Below are 21,175 nucleotides of genomic sequence, written 5' to 3' on the forward strand. Positions count from 1 at the left end.
GCCCAGCCCCCTCCTCTCCTCCTCTTTTCCTCTATCCCCTCCTCTCCCCCTTTCTCTCCTCTTTTCCTCTTTATCTCCCCCCTTTTCTCCTCCTCTACTCCTCTTTCTCTACTTCTCCTCCTCTCCCCAGTTTTCTCCCCCTTTCTCTCCTCCACTCCTCTCTCTCCTCCTCTTTCTCTCCCCCTCTTTTTCTCCTCTTCTCCCTCTCTTTTTCTCCTCCTCTCCCCCTCTTTCTCCCCCCCCCCCTCCCCTCACTCCCCCTTGTCTCCTCCTCTCCTGGTGTGTCCTTGTGTTCCCCGATGTGCATCCCAGCAGCAGGATCAATATTAGCAGTTCCATTAGACCCCAGGGTTCAGCAGTACACTGGCCTGCTGTGACCTATTTACAGAGAGTGCGCACCAGTCAGGTATGTGTGGCTCTGTGTGCGCAAGCACACACACGCACACACACGGTCCATTTTCCCACTACCCTCCCTCCCCCGTGGTGTAAACATCATGTTTGCCCTCTACATGTGCATACCTGTGCCTATTCTGTATACCCATGTGTGCACAGATGTGTATCTGTGTATATATACTGTATGCACGTGCACACGTGTGTAACTGCAGAATGTCACAGTGAAATTAAATGAAAGATAAACCTCATTGATTCACATTATCCACGGCTGACGGTGCCCCAGAGCCCCAGTGTGCACGAGGCCTGGAACAGTTAGAATATTCTAACCACCTTTCAATTTATTTTCTTCTTTCTTTATTAGGGTGTAGACCTATGAAACCTTTAGGTTTACGAGGGTGTGGGGCTCCAGGCTGACCAGATTCTGTGATGACTGACCTCTGCAACACAAGCACACCCACAGCACACCTGGATCTGTGAGCCACAGCTGGAGTCGTCCAATCACAGCGGCCTCCTCGCAGGTCTATTATCTCTTGAGTTGAGCGTGCTCATTTTAATATGGCAGGGGCCCTGACAGAATCAACCAGTGCCATAGGTGAATGAGGTCTAGAAACAGCGTCTACCTGTCTGCCCGCCTACCTAACTACCTGTCTACAGGGAGAGTCGCGCAGGGTCATGGCGATTTCAAGAGGAAGCAGATGTTTACGTGATGTCAGAGGCTGAAGGTCAGTGGGGAATGACCTGCCATCCCCAGACACATGACCAACTGCAGGAACACTATTGGTCAGGTGACATTTTAGACCAGGAAGCAGAGGGAGATAGGAAAGAAAGGAGGGAACACTGGAAGGATGGACAAATGGACAGACGAGCTCAGGGACGTAAAGCACGAGTTTTTGGAAGAGCCTCTGAGGATTGTTCGGAGACGAGTGTCCAGGAGAGCCTTCATTATGAAAAGGACAAGCTGTTACGCAGCCTGGCGGTGTTGCTTGAGTAGGAGTCAAGAAAGTGCAGTCACTGCTCAGACGAGCTAGGCTTCCTTTTGGTTTACTGTGCTGATTTTTTACTTTGCTGGGTACTGGGCACTGAATTTGTTACCATACGGTGTGTTTGTTTCGATACATCCAGCTCCACACATTTCATAGCTGGTTGATCAGCGAAATCAATATGGCAATTAGCTGGCTGTATCAACATCCTGGAATGGAGCGGACTGGAAGGCCTGCAAGTTGAGTAGCACAGCACAACAGGTTAACTCCCCTCCACCAGTGAATTCTTTTTGGCTGACTGGAAGGACTGGGGTAAAGAATCTTGGTCAAGGATACTACAGGAACGTCCACACTGAGCACTTGAACCCACAACCACCTGCCACCAGGTAGAGGTTATCCCAGGATAAATCCCACACAGCATTCCCAGGGAGTCCCTCAGAAGGACAACCCTCTCAATAAGACCACAAGAGACTGGGACAGAGTTGGTCCAGGCTAGACAAAACCATTTACTCATTGTCCTTTACCCCGGGTAAGAGCTGGACTCCTGATGCACAGCAGTTAGATCCATGTGGATTAACTGTGCTGTAACATCACATTTATGAGTACTTCTGTTTGGGATAAAAGTAAGGAGCCTGTGGCTCATAGTAAAATACTGAATGGATCAAAACGCTGAGCAACGGGAGCCTGATCGCTCTTTTCCTGTCACCATCTCTTGCTTTTTCCCCGTAAACAAAGGATCAGAAGCACCTCGTCAACCCCAGGAAGCACATGAGAAACATCCCGCCAGTCCAAGCACACACAAAGTCTCTCCTGCGTGCTGCCCTCCACAAACTTGCCGCATTGCTGAACGGAGGTGGCCTGACTTGATCCACTAACAGGCTAAATAGAAGGGGTGTTACCCTGGCGTCCTGGCCAAATTTCTCCCTGGTCTTTACCAGTCATGGCCTCCTAATAACCCCCCTCTCTGAACTGGCTTCATCACTCTGCTCTCCTCCCCACTGAGGGCTGCTGTGTGGGGAGAGGACTGGAGCATCGTCCAGGTGGGGCTGCCCACTGGTGGGGGTGAGGGGACCCCCATGACCTGTAGAAGCGCTGGGAGTGGGGTCATTACGGTGACCAGTGAGCAGGAAGGGCTGCATCACGTCTCAGTTCGTGGGAACTTGAATGTTTGTTTGCGACAATATGGAGACTCATGGTACTTTCACAAAGCTCACGATTTTGTACTTAATTTGAAATTTGTAATTTGCTTCTGTAACGTCGATGAATTAATTTGCTACTGAGATTTCAATTGGGACTGCAGTTTCCCTTTAAAATCTCACCTCTCTCACATTCCTGCTCTGAACTCTGTTAGCCATTAACCACTGAACAAACCCACTGCAAATTCCACTACTGCAGATACTCTCAGACTACAGCACAACCCCACACTCCTCTCATCTGTCCCACACACACCTGCCCAAACCAAGGGGGGCTGACTGAGTTTCTGCACTCACTGCTGTCCCACTACAGACCCCATAAACCAGTCTGCACTCACTGCTGTCCCTGTACAGACTCTACAAACCAGTCTGCACTCACTGCTGTCCCAGTACAGACCCTGTAAGCCAGTCTGCACTCACTGCTGTCCCAGTACAGACTCTACAAACCAGTCTGCACTCACTGCTGTCCCAGTACACTGTACACTAGACCTGCACACCACACCAGACTGCACATAACTCATTCAACCAGAGAATTAAACACAACAGTAATTCCTGTGCTGCTACTGATTCACAGCACAAGACTGTCTGTAACAGTTACGGTTACAAAATGACAATAGTATATTCAGAAGAATATTACACAACCAAAACATGTATTGTAATATTCATAAAAACATTGTAATCACAGCGATACTGGTAAAAAGATGACAATAAACATATTGACAGTAATGATTATCTACTGAGGGGTAGTCAGGGCAAAGTCAACACACACAGACATTACACAACCGCAGGGACTCCAGGTGCTAGCTGTTCAGACACTGAACAAACTTCCCAACAAGCAAAGACCCCCAACACCAACACGAGCTGCAAGAGAGCAGTAAAATATACTTTCTCATCCTTTTTCTCCACAAGAGGACTGCAGCCCCCACAAAATCAGTTCACTGAACGCTCCACATTACAGGTGTCACAATGTAGCCCGCCATTAGGTACAAGATTCAGGTACTGTTTGGATTATCGACTGAACTCCTTCGTTTTGGCGATAATCACAAAGCAGAGCGCCCAACAGACATCCTTTCACAGGAGCTACTTGAAAAGAGAAAATCACACAAAGGTTTATGTAACTGGCACCAGCATGCAGAAGTGCAGCGTCGAGGGGAGAGAGAGAGACGAGGAGGTCAGCCTCACGACGTGGGCAGCGGTAATCCACACACACACACGCAGACAGGCTGACTCCGACACGCAACGCTCCATCACTTCACCGACCGACCGTCCTAACAGTGAGGCGCACGGCTGCCACAACACAGACTGAGCACTGAGCTCCGAGCGCGGAGAAGCGGTACGATAATTACGTCTGGAGTCCTTCACGGTCTTCAGGGCAGACTGCAGTTTCTCCAGCATGGCTCGGTGTGTGCGTTGTCCTGCGGGCTTGTGCGCGTGTGTGCAGTGTCCGGTTCCCCTCCCGTGCGGTCACTTTCAACCCCGAGTGTCGCGGAGATGACGAAGGGCTGGACTGGACTCTCTCTCAGACTCCCCCCCCCTCTCTCTCTCTCTCTCTCTGTCTCTCTCTCTCTCTCTCAATCGCCAGGATAGCAGGGCTCGGCGCCAGACCCGCTCCAGTGGCTGATGGGCTGAGAGAGCGCTGCCGGCACGTTAATCCACCCGCTGAGCCTGGGCGGCAGCGAGGGAGGGGAGAGAGAGAGAGGGGAGGGGGCTGAGCCCAGCTGAGAGAGAAAGATGGAGAGGGTATTGGGCAGGAGTGGGTGGGAGTCCGAGATGGTGATTGACCAGCACTGTGCTGGGATGTACAGCAGGCCAGTGTGTGAAAGCAGGCCAGTTAAGGGAGGTGTTTTCCGTGCTTGTATTCGTTTTCTAAACCGCTTCTCCCAGTTCAGGGTCGCGGGGGAGCGGGGGAGCGGGAGCCTGTCCCAGCAAGCAGCGGGCGCAAGGCGGGGTACACCCTGTACGGGCCGTCAGTCCATCACAGGGCGCCCACACAGACACAGACACAGATTCACACACACACACACACACACCTCCCTGCATGTCCCTGCAGAGCACCTGGAGAGAACCCACGCAAACTCCTCGCAGACAGCACCCCAGGAATTGAGCCCCAGGGCCCCAGTGCTCAGAAGCAGCAAGGCCAACTACTGCGCCGCTGTGCCGCCCAGGCAATATTTTAGGATGAATTATTGCTTCCTTGCTTAGAAGACCAATCCCCTTCCGTCTAGGGTATGACCCGTGTCAGGTGTCTAATGGTATTGCATTATTCTCATGAAATGTGAGGACAAGGAACAGTTGTGCAGGTATGGTGAGGTAAATCACTGAATAAAATCACAATAAGGTCAGCAACACTTTAACACAGGGGACAGAATGAGCCTGGAAAGTGACCTTTCTGTGTCTCGAGCTGCGCGCTATCCAGCCACACGTGAGCTGTCCCACCGCACACAGGGGCAATAAGACAGTGTCCTGCTGTTTTAGGAAGACTAATTAAGAGATCTGTTTTCAGTCTCACACTGCAGGTGTTTTGTATATCCAGAGTTTAACATAACTACCCCCCGCCCACAACGGTGCATCAACTACAGAGACCTGGTGTAGCAATCGAGACATCAGACTCTCGCTCCTGGTTTGGAAACAAACACCTGTAGCCCAGCGCAGAAGCTGGAAGGGGTGAATCTGCTGTGGAATGGGAGACTGATTTTATGTCTTCCTTGCAGCAAAAAACGCTATTAATCCTAGAGGCAGAGGGAGCCAGGTGAGGCTGGGCCGGAGCGCACAGGTCTGTGAGAATGTAGTTCAGGCGGGTGGCCGCGTCGGCACGCGTAGGCTGCAAAAGAACAAGTAAAGGTTTATTCCGTGCTGGAAAGAGAAGAAAGAAAACGCAACGTTTCGGCTGCGGAGCCTTCTTCAGGTGTCGCCACCTGAAACGTGGTGTTTTCTTTCTTCTCTTTTCAGCCTGGAATGAACCTTTACTTGGTCTGTGAGGACGCCTGCATAAATATTTCAGGAGGAGAGAGCGTGCGTGTCTGGGGCTGTCTGTGTGCAGCAAAGCGGAGAACAGCGTCTGACGGCTCGTTCCTCTCTCTCTCTCTCTCTCTCTCTCTCCTCGTCTCTGCGGCCGCCCTCTCGCCTCCCCTCCCCGCCCTGCCCTGTGCGGCTTCGCCCTCCACCCTCCTCCTCCTCTTCCCCCTACCTCGGCCGCTCTCCGCGTCCTGCGAGGCGATGACGAAGCCGAAGCCCTCGCCCGCCCTCCGGCGCAGCTCCACCTCCACGGTGCGGGACACCAGGGCGCCGTGCCAGTCCCCCTGCCCGCCCGCCGCCCCCCGGCCCCCCTCCTCGGGGCTCAGCCAGTCGCGGGGCTCCAGGGTGAGGGTGACGGGCACCGAGTCCAGGAAGCTGGTGCTCTGCACCAGGGAGGTCGGCGAGGGGATGAGGTCGGGGGTCGCGGCGGGGGCGAGGTCGGGGGCCCCACCCGTCGTGCCCGGCTGGGGGGCAGAGCCCTCGGGGGAGGGCAGCAACGCCGCGCCACCACCAGGGGGGGCACCGTTCTGGGGGGCGAGCGGCTGTAAGAGATGGGGGGTCCTTTTAGGTATCCCGGGAGACAGCGGGGATCGCAGGGACCCTAGGGTGGGGGGGGGGGGGAGAGAGAGAGAAAAGCTGGTAGATGATAACCAGTAGCTCTCACAGACCGAAGGACCCCATCGCGCAGATGTGAGGACGGAGCTCACCTCCCCTGTAGACCAGCAGGACCACCTCCCCCTGATGCGTGTGCTCCTGCAGGACCCTCTGCACCTGGGCGAAGCTCAGGCTCTGCACGTCGGCCCCGTTGATCTTCAGTATGGCGTCCCCCGGCTGCAGGGAGGGGCACTGCCGCCGGTCCCAAACCCTCTTCACCACCGCCAGCCGGCCCCCCTGGCCCCCCGCGGTCACGCTGAAGCCCATCCCCTGCTCGCTGCGCCCCACGGCCACCGGGACCAGCTCCCCCCCACCTCCTCCTCCTCCTCCTCCCGCGGCCCCCGGAGAGAGGCCGCCGCCAGTCCCCGCGCCCCCGCCGGGGCTGGCGCCGTTGGTGCTGATGCTGTTGCCGGGGCAACCGTCGAAGCCACACTGGGGCTGTGCCTGCTGCTGCTGCTGCTGGTCTCTGTAGCTCACTGCAGCCGGGGGGGGCAATAAGAGAGGGTTCGGGGGCTTCGCCAGCCTCGTGTTCGCCCCCCCCGCACCCCCTGCCCCCGTGGCGGCTGCTGCCCCTGACCCCCCCAGGTCAGCAGGCTTGGGCACAGGGTGTTTGCCCGCAGTGGGGGGTACGGCTGCCGACTGGGCTCCCCCCTCTAAGCCCTGACGGGGGGGCCCTCGCACGGAGTTGTTGTTCTGGTTGTGGATCATGGCCGCCCTGCGGAGAAGAGAGAGAGAGAGAGCGAGGGTGAGGGTGAGGCAGGGCTCTTGCCTCGCTCTTCCTCCCAACGCGCGCCTCCAGGCCCTGACCTCTGCTGGCCGTCGCTCTGCGAGGACGTGGTCCGCTCCGGGGGGGCGGGGGGGGGCTGACGGCCCGCGGCGGGGGGGGCGGCGGCGGCGGCAGGGGCGGGGGGGGCGGCGGCGTTCCCGTTGGCGTCCAGGCCCGGGCCGGGCGCGCCGCAGTAGGCGTTCCCGTTGAGGTGCGGCGGGATGCCGTGGTGGGGCAGGAGCGCGTCGGGGTCCTCGTCGGGGGGGGGCGGGGGGCCCGGCTGGGCGGGGAGGGGCGGGTCCACGCGCAGCTTGGGGCAGCCGTCCGGGTTGTACAGCATGGGGTACCCCCTGCGCAGGACCACGTCGACGCTCTGGCCCACCGGCACCGACTTCAGCATCTCCACCGCCTCCTTGTGGGACAGCCCCAGGACGCAGGCGTCGTTGATGAACACCAGGATGTCGGCTACGGACAGAGAGAGGGAGTCAGCAGCGGGAAAGGGGAAAGAGCAGAGGGAGGAAGAGGGGATCGTGGGAAAGGCAGACAGAGAGAGTGAAGGGAGAGAAGGAGAGAGGCAGAGAGACACATTAAGCTGATTGCCATCAATACGGCCGCTTACAGAAGTACAGGACCGCCGATACTTACAGCCCTGCTGCTACAGCCATGGCCATCCATCAGGCCGCTGGGACTGCAGCTATTATTCTGAACGACCTGACTGGGGGAGGCGGGGACACGCGCCGTCCCGCTGGAAAGGATTCTGACATTCATGACGTCGGCGGCCATCTTCAAAACCAGGACCCCAGCTCACGGGAGCACAGGAAAGGTCAGGGAGAGGTCAGATGCTGAAAAAAGTTGGGGGGGCCCAGCTGGGCGGGGAGGGGTGGGTCCACGCGCAGGTAGCCCATGCTGTACAAGCCGGTACAACCCAGAGCACGAGCCCTCAGGCTCGCGGGGGGGGGCGCGTGCCACCGATACCCAGATTACACCGCAAAGCCGCCAGGATCAGAGGGATTGGGAGATCCGCTTAATGGGGGATGGAGGCGGATTACTCCCGCCGGCTCCGCGGCCTCCGTGGGAGCGCGCAGGGGGAGAGGGCAGACGGAGCGAGCGAGACAGAGGGAGCGGGAGAGGAGGCCGGGGCAGACAGTCGCACCCCAGTACCCCGTGGTGCAGGAAGAGCCGAGTCCAGCTCATTGAAGCACAGAGAGGAAACGGCCAGCGGCTGTGTCCCCCTGCAGCTCCCAGCTGGCAGCCCACTGGAGCTCAGCAGTGTGAGCCTGGCCAGTACCTGGATGGGAGACCTCCTGGGAAAAACTAAGGTTGCTGGGGGGGCCAACAGGGAGCGCTCACCCTGTGGTCTGTGTGGGTCCTAATGCCCCAGTATAGTGACGGGGACACTACAATGTAAAAAGCCGCCCTCCTTCTGATGAGACGTAAAACTGAGGTCCTGACTCTCTGTGGTCATTAAAAATCCCAGGGTGTTTCTCAAAAAGAGTAGGGGTGTTACCCCAGTGTCCTGGCCAAATTCCCCCCCCTGGCCTTTACCAATCATGGCCTCCTAATACCCCCCCTCTCTGAACTGGCTTCATCACTCTGCTCTCCTCCCCACTGAGAGCTGCTGTGTGGGGAGAGGACTGGAGCATCATCCAGGTGGGGCTGCACACTGGTGGGGGTGTAGGGGATCCCCATTACCTGTACAGCACTTTGAGTAGAGTGTCCAGAAATGCAATATATAAGTGTTAGCAATTTTTATTATAATTATTATAACAGCATCTGGAAATGGCATGTTTAAAACCGCCAACTGCTGAAAACTACAGCAGAAGCACAGAAACACCCTGGCAAAGCTACACAAACACTCTGCCAGTGCAGTGTGCTCTCCTGCACAGTGGTGAGAGGTCTTGGGTTCGAATCCCAGGTGGGGCACAGCTGCTGGACTCTAGAGACTGTCCCAGGGAAGGGAAGGGCCCAACTGAGCCAGCGGGTCTCCAGGGCGTGCCTGCAGATCAGCGGCTGCTCTGCTTTGGCCCACCTGGGCAAATACAGGGTCAGGTGACTGGATTACTGAACAGCCCCCGGCGTCAGCTGCTCAGAGAGGGGCAGAGAAAAGCTCTCTGCATCGAAGAAACATCTTCCTCTCAGAACAGCCGTATGAAAGTCAGCCCCTCTCATCACAAAACTCCACACCGGTTTTCGGAGACTGCTTAACTGCAGGGTCACCTGAGTGTGGGAGGCTTGCGCCCCCTGGTGGTGATGGTAGACAGAGCGCTGGAGACTTTTGATGTGCATTAAAAAAAACTTTCAGAAAAGTTTTTGATGTATTCTGTTTTAACCCTTTTTTTTAAATAGCTTATAAAAAAACACTGTATACACAATTTCTCTGAGAACATAAGACAACTGTGACTCTACTGTAACGGGACTGTTCTACTGTACTGGGACTGTAGCTCCTATTGTAACAGGACTGTTCTACTGTACTGGGACTGTAGCTCCTATTGTAACAGACTGTTCTACTGTACTGGGACTATAGCTCCTATTGTAACAGGACTGTTCTACTGTACTGGGACTATAGCTCCTATTGTAACAGGACTGTTCTACTGTACTGGGACTGTAGCTCCTATTGTAACAGGACTGTTCTACTGTACTGGGACTGTAGCCCCTATTGTAACGGGACTGTTCTACTGTACTGGGACTGTAGCCCCTATTGTAACTGGACTGTTCTACTGTACTGGGACTATAGCTACTATTGTAACAGGACTGTTCTACTGTACTGGGACTGTAGCTCCTATTGTAACAGGACTGTTCTACTGTACTGGGACTGTAGCCCCTATTGTTACAGGACTGTTCTACTGTACTGGGACTGTAGCTCCTATAGTAACAGGACTGTTCTACTGTACTGGGACTGTAGCTCCTATTGTAACAGGACTGTTCTACTGTACTGGGACTGTACCCCTTGTTTTACCACAGCAGCACCCTGTTCAAACTGGGTGGGCTCTAAGTATAGATGAACCCCTCCCCAGCGCTGTGGTACCTGTGCGCAGTGCAGCTGGGCCCCCAGGGGTGACGCTGTACACTTGCAGGAACTCCCGCGGCCGGCTGCCTCCCACGATGTTGAAGCCGAATCCCCGCGGACCCTTGGAGAGGCGGGTGTGGATGGAGTAGCCCTTCAGCTGGCTGGGCTGGTCTGTGAACACCGGCGTCTCTGACAGGGGAGGGCAGGGAGGGACAGGGGGGGACGGGGGGGGGGCAGGGAGGACAGGGAGGGACAGGGAGGGACGGGGGGAGGCAGGGAGGACAGGGAGGGGACGTGGAGGCAGGGAGGGATGAGAGGAGAGATTGAGTGAGGAGAGGAGAGATGGAGGGGGAAGAGGATAGAGGGAGGAGAGGAGAGAAGAGATGGACGGAGGAGAGGAGAGATGGGAGAAAGGCAGGGAGGGAGGAGAGGAGAGATTGAGTGAGGAGAGGAGAGATGGAGGGGGAAGAGGATAGAGGGAGGAGTGGAGAGATGGACGGAGGAGAGGAGAGATGGGAGAAAGGCAGGAAAAGTGGGAGGAAAAGAATAATGATGAGGGTTGAGGGAAAGAGGGGAGAAGGAAGAGAGTTAGAGCCACGTTGAGACACACAGACTCATGTGACAGACAGACAAGTCAGTCTCAGAATAGCCCAGAGACAAAATACAAAACACAGGCCAGCGGGGCACAACAGGCCTGCAGACACACCGCCTGAGGGAGGAGAGGGAGAAAGAGAGAGGGATATTACATTAACAGTGTCAGGGCGGAACAGAGAGTTGTGTGGAGATCTTGAATTAAAAGTGTCAGACTGGAACAATCCCTAGTGCTGCTGATCAATCAATACTTATCAATTCCACAGAGAGAAAGGACCCCAGTGAAACCATCCCTAGTGATGGTCAGTCGGAAGCCAGTGCCCACACAGGGAGAATCCGGGACTGGGCCTGCCCCTGTCCCAGTGCTGTACGGGAAAGTGTGAGCCCTTCTCCCTGGAGACAGGAGGACTGAGGCCCCTGTCCCGAGAGACAGGAGGACTGACGCTCCACTTCTGCACTCATCAGCCCATCCTCAGTCCCTGCTCGCTTCCGAATTCCAGGCTGCCCCTATCGTTTTAGTGTGGGAAAACTGAGATCTGGTGGGCATCGAGGCCCGGCTCCATGGTTTGTAGGACAGTGCCTTCCGGAGTCGCCGTCTCTCTCCTCTGAGGGAGGAGTGGCGCGGGGAGCTCATGCATCTGAGTCCAGAATGTCATTAATCCCCAGAGACAGAGATGACAGGCCAGCAGCAGAGAGAGGAGAGAGAGAGACACAGATGTGCAGGCAGGACAGGCTGTGCTCCCGTGGTCGGCAGGGAGAAGCAAAGACGGAAATGCACTTTCTGCCGCGCTGTGAGAAATACTCTGGGGTTAGAGAAAGCTTCTTCCCTAGAATAACAAACCTCGTCCCAGAATTCCCACACCTGCTAGAACGGCTCCCAGTCCTAGAGGGGGGGGGGACTCAACAGAGCTGCTGCCGGTGTGTTATCTCCTGTCCCAGCCTGAGGAACAGGGACTGGGACTCTCAAATACTTCCTTCTGTAAGCGGGGCACCATGGGGAGACAGTGGTCAGCACTGCTGACTGGTCTGTTGTGGCCCTGGGGTGCTGTCTGTGTGGAGACTGTACGTTCTACATGTGTTCGCAATGGATTCCTCCAGGTGCTCTGGTTTCCACACACTTTCCAAAGACATGCTGGCGGGTGAATTGGCTTCTGGGAAAACTGGCCCTGGTGCGAGTGTGTGTGTGTGTTTGTGTCTGTGTGTGCCCGGTGATGGAGAGGCGCACCCTGCCTGCACCCATTGCTTTCTGGGATAGTCTCTGACTCCTCTGTGACCCTGAACTGTAAGAAGTAGTTAGAGAAGGGATGGATGTCTATCAACCTTGTGTTAACTGTATCTGCTTTGGCGAGGCTGTAATCCATCTGTCACGCCAATAAAGTTCTTGGATTCTGACGGGCAGAGAGGAGAGAGGAAGAGACAGCAGAGAGGGGCCTTCACATTTCAGCGGAGAGCACTGCATGTGCCTGTGTTTCACACTTCAGCACACAGGAGCAGGAGAGAGGGAGGGTGAGAGATGAAAGAGGACAGCAAGTCTTCCTGCTGAGCAAACTTCCAGAAAAAAACAGAGGGAGGAGAAGTAACTTAATAAAGAGAGAGAACAGAGAACAGGCACATTCTCGAGACATGACAGTGTTTCTCAGTCAGTGTGACTGCACCTTCTTCACAGATCTTACAGACATGTAAACGTACGTTACAGGTTATACGCAGGGCTTGTAAGAGTGAGTCAGAAAAGTGGACAATGTAAGGGGGAAGAGTCTGTGAGCAATGCAGGTAAGCGTTTTGCTCTTGCTCTGCAGCGGTTGTGAAGGCAGTGAGCGGTGCAGGCGCGCGGGTCAGAGGTCAGCGAGTCACACAGCCGGCGGCGGCCTCTCTTACTCTCAGGCTTGGGCACAGACTCCCTGTTCTGCGTTCGCGGATCCAGCCAGCTGGTCGTCCTGGAGGTGTGACTGCAGTGGAACGATAAGAAAGTCAGTTTGCGAGACGGTTCTCAAGAAGCTGCGTGCAGAGACCTGCAGGTACCTGCTGCTGCAGACCCAGCAGGACCTCAGTAAGACACCTCAAGCGTTCAAAGCTCAGGACCAGACACACTGGCTAAGTGCAGAGCCAAAACGTCCTGGGTAACAAGTTCTTTATCTTAACGCTAAATGGCCTTTGAACAGTTATATCTATAGTATCTCAGTTTACTATACTGCGCTGTACTGTGTGGAGCTGTACTCTGCTGTACTGTACCATATCTCAGTTTACTATAGTGCACTGTACTGTATGGAACTATACTCCACTGTTCTGTACTATATCTCAGTTTACTACAGTGCGCTGTACTGTGTTGAGCTATAGTCCGCTGTACTGTACCATATCTCAGTTTACTATAGTGCGCTGTACTGTATGGAGCTATACTCCGCTGTACTTTACTATATCACAGTTTACTACAGTGCGCTGTACTGTGTTGAGCTATAGTCCGCTGTACTGTACCATATCTCAGTTTACTATAGTGCGCTGTACTGTATGGAGCTATACTCCGCTGTACTTTATTATATCACAGTTTACTATAGTGCACTGTACTGTATGGAGCTCTACTCCGCTGTACTTTACTATATCACAGTTTACTATAGTGCACTGTACTGTATGGAGCTCTACTCCGCTGTACTTTACTATATCACAGTTTACTATAGTGCACTGTACTGTATGGAGCTCTACTCCGCTGTACTTTACTATATCACAGTTTACTACAGTGCGCAGTACTGTGTGGAGCTATAGTCCGCTGTACTGTACCGTATGGTAAGGTAACATACTGCACTGCAGTGCAGACAGCAAGGCCACACTCACTCAATGTAATAGGGTTCCCCACTGTCGCTGAAGGCCATCTCCCAGTTTTCGGGGAGACCTGCCCCCCCATTCTCCATGGTGCTGCCGTCGCCCCCGCTGGAGTCGCGCGACTGGCTGGGCGAGAGGCCGGGAGGAGCCCCGCTGCTCACCCCGAGAGAGCCTCCTGCGCAGACACAGGGAGCAGGCACGCGAGTCACTGGGATTGCATCTCCTCCCTCCCCCTGCTCTTCCTCACCCCCCTCTCCCTCTACATCCTCTACTCTTCCTCACTCCCCTCTCCCCCTACTTCCTCCTCTTCCTCTCCCTCCTCTTACTGACAATCCATCACCTCTCCTCCCTTTCCCTCCTCTTCCTCACTCCCCTCTCCCTCCCCTTCCTCAATATCCCCCTCGCTCCTCTTTCTCCCTTCCCTCTCTCCTCTTCCTCCTTATCTCTCCCCCTCTCCACTTCATCCTCCTTCCCTCCCCCCTCTTCCTCACTATCCCTCTCCCTCCTCTTCCTCCCTATCCCTCCCCCTCTCTCCTTCATCCTCCTTCCCTCCCTCCTCTTCCTCCCTCTCCCTCCTCTTCCTCCCTATCCCTCCCTCCTCTTCCTCACTATCCCTCTCCCTCCTCTTCCTCACTATCCCTCCCTCCCTCCTCTTCCTCACTATCCCTCTAATTCTTCCTCCCTATCCCTCCCCCTCTCCCCTTCATCCTCCTTCCCTCCCTCCTCTTCCTCCCTATCCCTCTCCCTCCTCTTCCTCACTCCCCTCTCCCTCCTCTTACTCCCTGTCCTACCTGACAGTCCCGAGTCCTCCTCGCTGTTCTCCCCCTCCTCTCCGGTCTTCTCCAGGTTGCTCAGCGACTTGCTCCGGGTGCGGAAGTTCCTCAGCAGGTTGCGGTGCTCCTGGTAGGTGATGGGGGGGCTCTCTGGGCCGATGTGCACAGGGCGGGGGGTCCCGTAATAATTCCCTGAGTGACACAGGGGAGACATAGACACGAGCCTGTAGGTTTGAGGACTGGACTGGACTGGACTGGGTTACTCTGGAATGGACTGGAGTTGACTGGAGAGGGCTGATCCAGACACGCAGGACACATGTGGTGACCAGGATTCTCCCAGCAACAGTCGGATTTCCTCGCCTGCTGGGGCACACTGGGGCAGCAGGGGGAGGGGGGGTTCATCGGTCAGCCCGAGTGATTAAAACTCTCCGACTGCAGGCGGCCGCGCGGACATGAGGGGTGTGTGGCGGGGAGCACGCTCGAGGGGACAGGTGCAGCCCTCCAGCTGTCCGTACATCTGTCTGAAACACCAGCAACGCGACTCACGGGGCTTCGCAGGCTTAGCAACGGCCAGAGATGAGGGTTCAGTCCCTGCTGACAGAAACTCCACTGCAATAGGGCTGAGGGACAAGGCTGAGCTACACAGGCCCTGTGGTTAAGTCAGCCATCGGCACACACACACACCTGCACTTTCACACACACTCACACACATTCACAAACACACACACACCTGCACTTTCACACACACCCACCCTTTCACACACATTCACACACACCTGCACTTACACACACACACCTGCACTTTCACACACATTCACACACACCTGTACTTACACACACACACCTGCACTTTCACACACACTCACACACACCTGCACTTTCACACAAACACATTCAAACACTCACACACACTTTCACACACTCACAAACACCTGCAATTTCACAAACACTCACACACATTCACACTCACATACACCTGCACTTTCACACTCACACACATTCACACTCACAAACACCTGCACTTTCACGCACACCTGCACTTTCACAAACACTCACACATACCTGCACTTTCACAGACACACATTCACATACTCGCACACACACTTGCATACACATTCACACACGTTCACACACATGCACATACACTCACATGCTCACACACAGTAAGTGTGGGCAGAAAAGCCCCTGTGGGGATTCTGGTTTTCATCTATTTTCGTGTTCCTTTCTGTAATTCCTGCTGTCGAACAAGAGACTCTAACCCCTGATCTCCAGGAGGACACAGGAGATTACTGAGAAAAGCAGCTTTTCTCCAGGAAATGAACCCAACAAGTAAAACACAAACAAGCACAACACACACAAGCACAACACAAGTAAAGCACAAACAAGCACAACACACACAAGCACAACACAAGTAAAGCACAAACAAGCACAAATCACACACAAAGCACAACACAAGTAAAGAACAAACAAGCACAACACAACAAGCAGAACAAGCGCAAGCACAACACTAACAAGCACAGCGCCACAAGCACAACACTAACAAGCACAGCACTAACAAGCACAGCACGAACAAGCACAACACTAACAAGCACAGCACTAACAAGCACAGCACTAACAAGCACAGCACTAACAAGCACAACACTAACAAGCACAACACTAACAAGCACAACACTAACAAGCACAGCACTAACAAGCACAGCACGGACAAGCACAACACTAACAAGCACAGCACGAACAAGCACAACACTAACAAGCACAGCACTAACAAGCACAGCACTAACAAGCACAGCTCAACAAGCACAGCACGAACAAGAACATGCAAACTCTCCCTGGGGGGCTCCCCGACACAGACTTCCTGTGTCACATCTTTCACAAAAACAGGCCTTATGGATGCTGATCTGCAGTGTCAGTATTCGGCCGTATGTAGGAGCGTCTGCATCAGGGCCTACAGAGTATGTCCACTGGAGGAACAAGATGGGAAGGCAACTCACATGCACTTGTGAAGCAAATGTCTTTACACCAACCTGAAATGTCAAGATTCCCAGGATGGGCTCTGGGCTACCGTGAAACTGAACTGGATAAGAGGTTAATGAAAGTGATGTGATAATGTGAAGATTTCTTTTCACATTTCTTTGTGTGTCTTTGTGTGTCTCTCTCTCACACACACACACACACATTTGATTTCCAAACTGTGTGAACGGGCTCTGTTCCCCGCCGTGGCTCTCACACCAGCACAAGGGCACTGCGACAACACGCACTGTCCACGCCATGTGTCTCCTACAGGACAGGGGAGGAGAGCAGCAGCTCTCAACACCGACACCGAGAGGCTGCCGGCCCCCAGCCGGCCACCAGGGGTCACTGCTGCCCAGCGCTCCGACCAGCCGACCCGACAGGCCGGCCCCTCCCTCGGCACACACGCGCTCTGTCCTCTAGGGGGAGTCCTGCTCCCCTCCGGGTAGGCACACTGGCCAGACCGAAACCCAGCAGTGAGGTCCAGCTCTGCCCTGCGCCCACCTTTGAACTTGCCGCTCTCCAGCAGGGCTCCGGACTCCTCCAGGGAGAAGAACTCCTCGACGGAGACGAAGTTGTAGTCCACGCCCGAGATCTCCCCGTCCCGCGGCAGCCGGGTCGTGCCTGCGGCCAGGAGAGGAGGAAACTTCAGCGCCGAGGCCGGCGGGGACACAGGCGCTCATCGGTGCGTGGGAGAGTGAGCACTGATTCGGCTCAGACCTGTCCTTGTAGACCTCCTGACTTCCCAGAGCCGTTAGTGAAAACAAAGAACACTCCACCCGGAGACATACCCAGAGGACATTTGACTGAGAGGACAGGACTGTCCACACCTGGACTGCGGCTCCAGAGAGGACAGGACTGCCCACACCTGGACTGCGGCTCCAGAGAGGACAGGACTGTCCACACCTGGATTGCGGCTCCAGAGAGGACAGGACTGTCCACACCTGGACTAGCTCTAGAAAGGACAAGACTGCCCACACCTGGGAGGGGGCTCCAGAGCAGACAGGACTGTCCACACCTGGACTAACTCCAGAGAGGACAGGACTGTCCACACCTGGGCAGTGGCTCCAGAGCAGACTGGACTGTCCACACCTGGACTGCGACTCCAGAGGGTCGGGGGAAACACAAACGACACAGTGGTGACATGGGATGTGATGTCACAAACAGGATATGATGTCACAAGCATCCCTACAGTATGTCAGAATGGCCACTGTGTGCCTCCCAGGTGGGGCTGCTGGTGCAGAATGACCGCTGTTTGTCTCCGAGGTGAGTCTGCTGGTGCAGAATGACTGCTGTGTGTCTCCCAGGTGGGGCTGCTGGTGCAAAATGGCCACTGTGTGCCTCCCAGGTGGGTCTGCACTTCAGTAAGGAATATCTACTGTTTGTGGAAAGCTCTTTAGATCCTTGAAGATAAAAAGCTTCATATAAATCCACAAAAGTTAACACTAGTTCTTCATTTCTTTTTTGCCTGTGTATTTCACTTGTTTACTTACTGTATTATTTATTTATCTCTGAAAATCAAAAACATGCCCACCAACTGCTTATTACATAATGTACTGCTTGGTTTTCAGCTCTGAAACTACTTTGGCAACAATGCAAATGTGAGGTTGTGCCAAAGAAGCAGATTTGAACAGGACTGACTTGGGTGAGACAGACTAAGAGTTACAGTCAACTAAACAACAGAACAGTTACAAAATTCCTGAGGCAGAATCAAATCCCAGAATAAAAATGAACGGCTCTCTTCAGTCTATTGCACTGTTTTTAAGCTTGATGGCCACACAGTGACCACTCTGACCAGTCTGTAGTCTCATACCCCAGTCTAAGAGCATCACAGTGACCACTCTGTACAGTCTGTAGTCTCCTGCTTCAGTCTGAGGGCCTCACAGTGACCACTCTGTCCTGTCCGTGGCTGCTGTCCTAGCCTGAGGGCCACACAGTGACAAAACTTTCTCCAGTTTGTAGTCTGCTCCAGTCTGGGGCCCTCACAGTGTCCACACTGACCAGTCTGTAGTCTCCTGCTCCAGTCTGAGGGCATCACAGTGACCACTCTGTCCAGTCTGTGCCTGCTCTCCCAGTCTGAGGGCCTCACAGTGACCACTCTGTCCAGTCTGTGGCTGCTCTCCCAGTCTGAGGGCTCCATAGGAGCTGAGCTGTGTTCTATAATTTACGTACTGTATTAATTACATATGCTCAACATTATTTTCCTGATTTTTATTATCGTATACTGCTGTTATTTTACCTTATTCATAATGTGTGATTTCAACTTTTGATTCTACCATGGTGCTGCTTTTCAGTCTGCCTTTAATGTATTTCTTTGATCACTTTGCAAGGAGCTACTCAGTGTGCTTGCTGGTCTGAAGAAACGGTCACGATGTTAACATGGAATGTGCTGTTGAGAGTATTGCATAACCACTCTGGCAACACAACTACAGCACATTATCCTGCCAGTAAAGGAGCGTTCAGGGAGAGTGGAGGGGAAGAGAGACTGGGGCCGAGGCAGTGAGAGAGCTGGAGAGAGAGGGGAGGAGGAGAAAGAGAGAGAGGCAGAGAGGCAGAGAGGTCGAGGGAGGTAGAGGGTGAGAGAGAGGAAGAGGGAGGGAGAGACAGCGGGATAAAGGGAGAGAGGGAGAGACAGTGAGGGAGAGAGAGAAGGATAGGGAGAAAGAGATGGGGAGAAGGAAAGACAGAGGGAGGGATGGAGGGAGAGAGAGACAGAGGGAGAGGGAGGGATGGAGGGAGAAAGGGAGAAGGAGAGACAGAGGGAGGGATAGAGGGAGAGATGAGGCAGAAGAAATAGAAGGAGAGAGGGAGGGTGGAGGGAGAGAGTGATAGAGGGAGAGGGAGAGATGGAGGGAGAAAGGGATGGGGAGAAGCAGAGATGGAGGGATAGAAGGAGAGATGAGGCAGGAGAGACAGAAGGAGAGAGGGAGGGTGGAGGGAGAGGGTGATAGAGGGAGAGGGAGAGATGGAGGGAGAAAGCTGCCACTCTCATTAAAAGAACAGCATGGTACACTAGTAGGTTGCTATGGAAACGGTCCAATGCATCCAGCCAAGAGCAGCTCCCTCTTCCAGCTGAACTTTCGACTTGTGAAGAGATCTGGTTTGGCTTACAGGCCAGGATGACGGATTGCTCTGTTTATGACCTCCCCTGTAACTCTGCTCACACCTTCAGCAAACAGACACACTCAGACACGCAGCTTCTCACGGGGCTGCACCTGACACAGAGCAGATCGCCAGAGCACTTGACTTTCCAGCCAACTGCACCTACAACCCCCTTTACTCTGCTAACAGCAGACGGTGCTGCACCCCCGCACAGGGTGACAGTATGTTCAGTGCCGATGGCTCTGTGGTACAGTTGGTCACTCACTGCCCTGCGCTGTCCACTCACATGGCACGGCCCGCAGGTACAGGTTCTCCCGGATGACTTGCTGGAGCTGGCTGTCCATGGACCCAGGGGTGAAGCACTTACTGAGGTACAGCCGCAGGTCCTTGCATAGAGTGGAGCCTGTAGGACACACGGACACAGGCAGGTATTACTTACACAGCACTGAGCACAGGGCAGAGAGAGTCTGGAGTCCAGCAACAGACATTACACACAGCACTGAGCACAGGGCAGAGAGAGTCTGGAGTCCAGCAACAGACTTTACACACAGCACTGAGCACAGGGCAGAGAGAGAGGGCAGGGCTACAATACACACAGAATGTCTGCTGCTGAATACACCTGGGCAGGCAGCTGTACCAGAGTCCAGTATCTTGGGCTACTTCAGCACAGACAGAGCTGGCAAGATCTTCTGTTAGATAGAGAGGACAACCATACAACTTCACAAGTCTAAAGAATAAACAACGAGGATACTTAATCTGAACCAGCCTGTGAATAAAGAGCAATGCAGATTGTGAGTAAAGTGAAAAAGAGAAGGAAGCACCAAAAAATGTGAAAACACTCCTAAGCCTAGATATAGATAAAGCACAAGACCCTACAATAAACAGACTGAAGCTCTTATAGTTTTTCAGAGACCTGGAAATAAACCTAGCCTCCCATCTGCCCACCTCCTTCTCAAGAAGACTGACACACAAGCTCTTTCTCTGAAGAGTAAAGTCCGTCACACCACTGCCTGGCACAGACACCCGCGTCTCGCCAGCTCCACACCTCTGCAGGGCCCGGTCTGCACAGTGAGGCCCACTTCCACCCGGTCCGGTCCTCCTTTTACCCAGCATGCCTCCCTGCTCCTCTGCCACCCTGTCTGTTGCTCCTTTTACCCAGCATGCCTCTCTGTTCCTCCGGCCATCCCTCTGCCACCCTGTCAGGTAACTCCTTTTACCCAGCATGCCTCCCTGTTCCTCTGCCACCCTGTCCGGTCCTCCTTTTACCCAGCATGCCTCCCTGTTCCTCTGCCACCCTGTCTGTTGCTCCTTTTACCCAGCATGCCTCCCTGTTCCTCTGCCACCCTGTCTGGTAACTCCTTTTACCCAGCATGCACCTGACTGCTCCCTGTTCCTCTGCCGTGCCACCTCCGCCTGGTACCCGCAGGCTCTGGCATAGCGATGACGCCAATGCTGCTCGTTAGCTGTCCCACAGAGCTCGGGACACAGCTGTCCTAGTGAGGGAATCCCACTGCAGCACAGTACAGAGTGCAGCGTGCGCACACACATGAGTACAGTTGTGCGAGGGCTCCACTGTAGGCCTAGGATCCTGCACTGCTTTTACCCAGCAGAATATTCTGAGCTTGAACTGCATTTCTTTTCCTGTTGCTGTTAACTGAAGTTACTTGGGGGAGCCCAAAGTTAATTGAATCCACGTGCAGCTTGTTAATGAACAGAGCACAAGCCCCGTTAATTAAGCCTCAACGTCAAGCACGCGAGGTTGGTGCTGGGAAGGCTGTCTGTGTTTGGAGACCAAAGAGTGCTGGTGAGTTTACAGTAGAGGGTTTCCAAGTTTTCTTTAGGTTTAATACTTGTCCTTTTTTAACGGACAGGCGACTCGG

At 54.3% G+C, this 21,175-nt stretch overlaps 1 protein-coding gene across 7 annotated transcripts in view; it reads right to left on the reverse strand.

Annotated features, from left to right (window-relative positions):
- The window catches only part of LOC102684244 (membrane-associated guanylate kinase, WW and PDZ domain-containing protein 2-like), a 43,457-nt gene that overhangs the window by 11,200 nt on the left and 11,082 nt on the right, over positions 1-21,175 (reverse strand). For all 7 annotated transcript variants that reach the window (XR_011183553.1, XM_069183543.1, XM_069183546.1 and 4 more), the window contains 9 exons: positions 19,582-19,698; positions 16,698-16,817; positions 14,202-14,375; positions 13,423-13,585; positions 12,475-12,545; positions 10,027-10,197; positions 7,043-7,466; positions 6,289-6,950; positions 5,754-6,182 (listed from right to left, as the gene is read on the reverse strand). Coding sequence is in view for 6 of the 7 variants with exons in the window: in XM_069183543.1 (XP_069039644.1) it covers positions 5,754-6,182; positions 6,289-6,950; positions 7,043-7,466; positions 10,027-10,197; positions 12,475-12,545; positions 13,423-13,585; positions 14,202-14,375; positions 16,698-16,817; positions 19,582-19,698 (2,331 nt within the window). In the remaining variant the exon portion in view is untranslated. The remainder of the gene's footprint in view (positions 1-5,753; positions 6,183-6,288; positions 6,951-7,042; positions 7,467-10,026; positions 10,198-12,474; positions 12,546-13,422; positions 13,586-14,201; positions 14,376-16,697; positions 16,818-19,581; positions 19,699-21,175) is intronic.

Source organism: Lepisosteus oculatus, chromosome 2 (genome assembly GCF_040954835.1).
Source record: "Lepisosteus oculatus isolate fLepOcu1 chromosome 2, fLepOcu1.hap2, whole genome shotgun sequence".
In the NCBI taxonomy this organism is placed as follows: domain Eukaryota; kingdom Metazoa; phylum Chordata; class Actinopteri; order Semionotiformes; family Lepisosteidae; genus Lepisosteus; species Lepisosteus oculatus.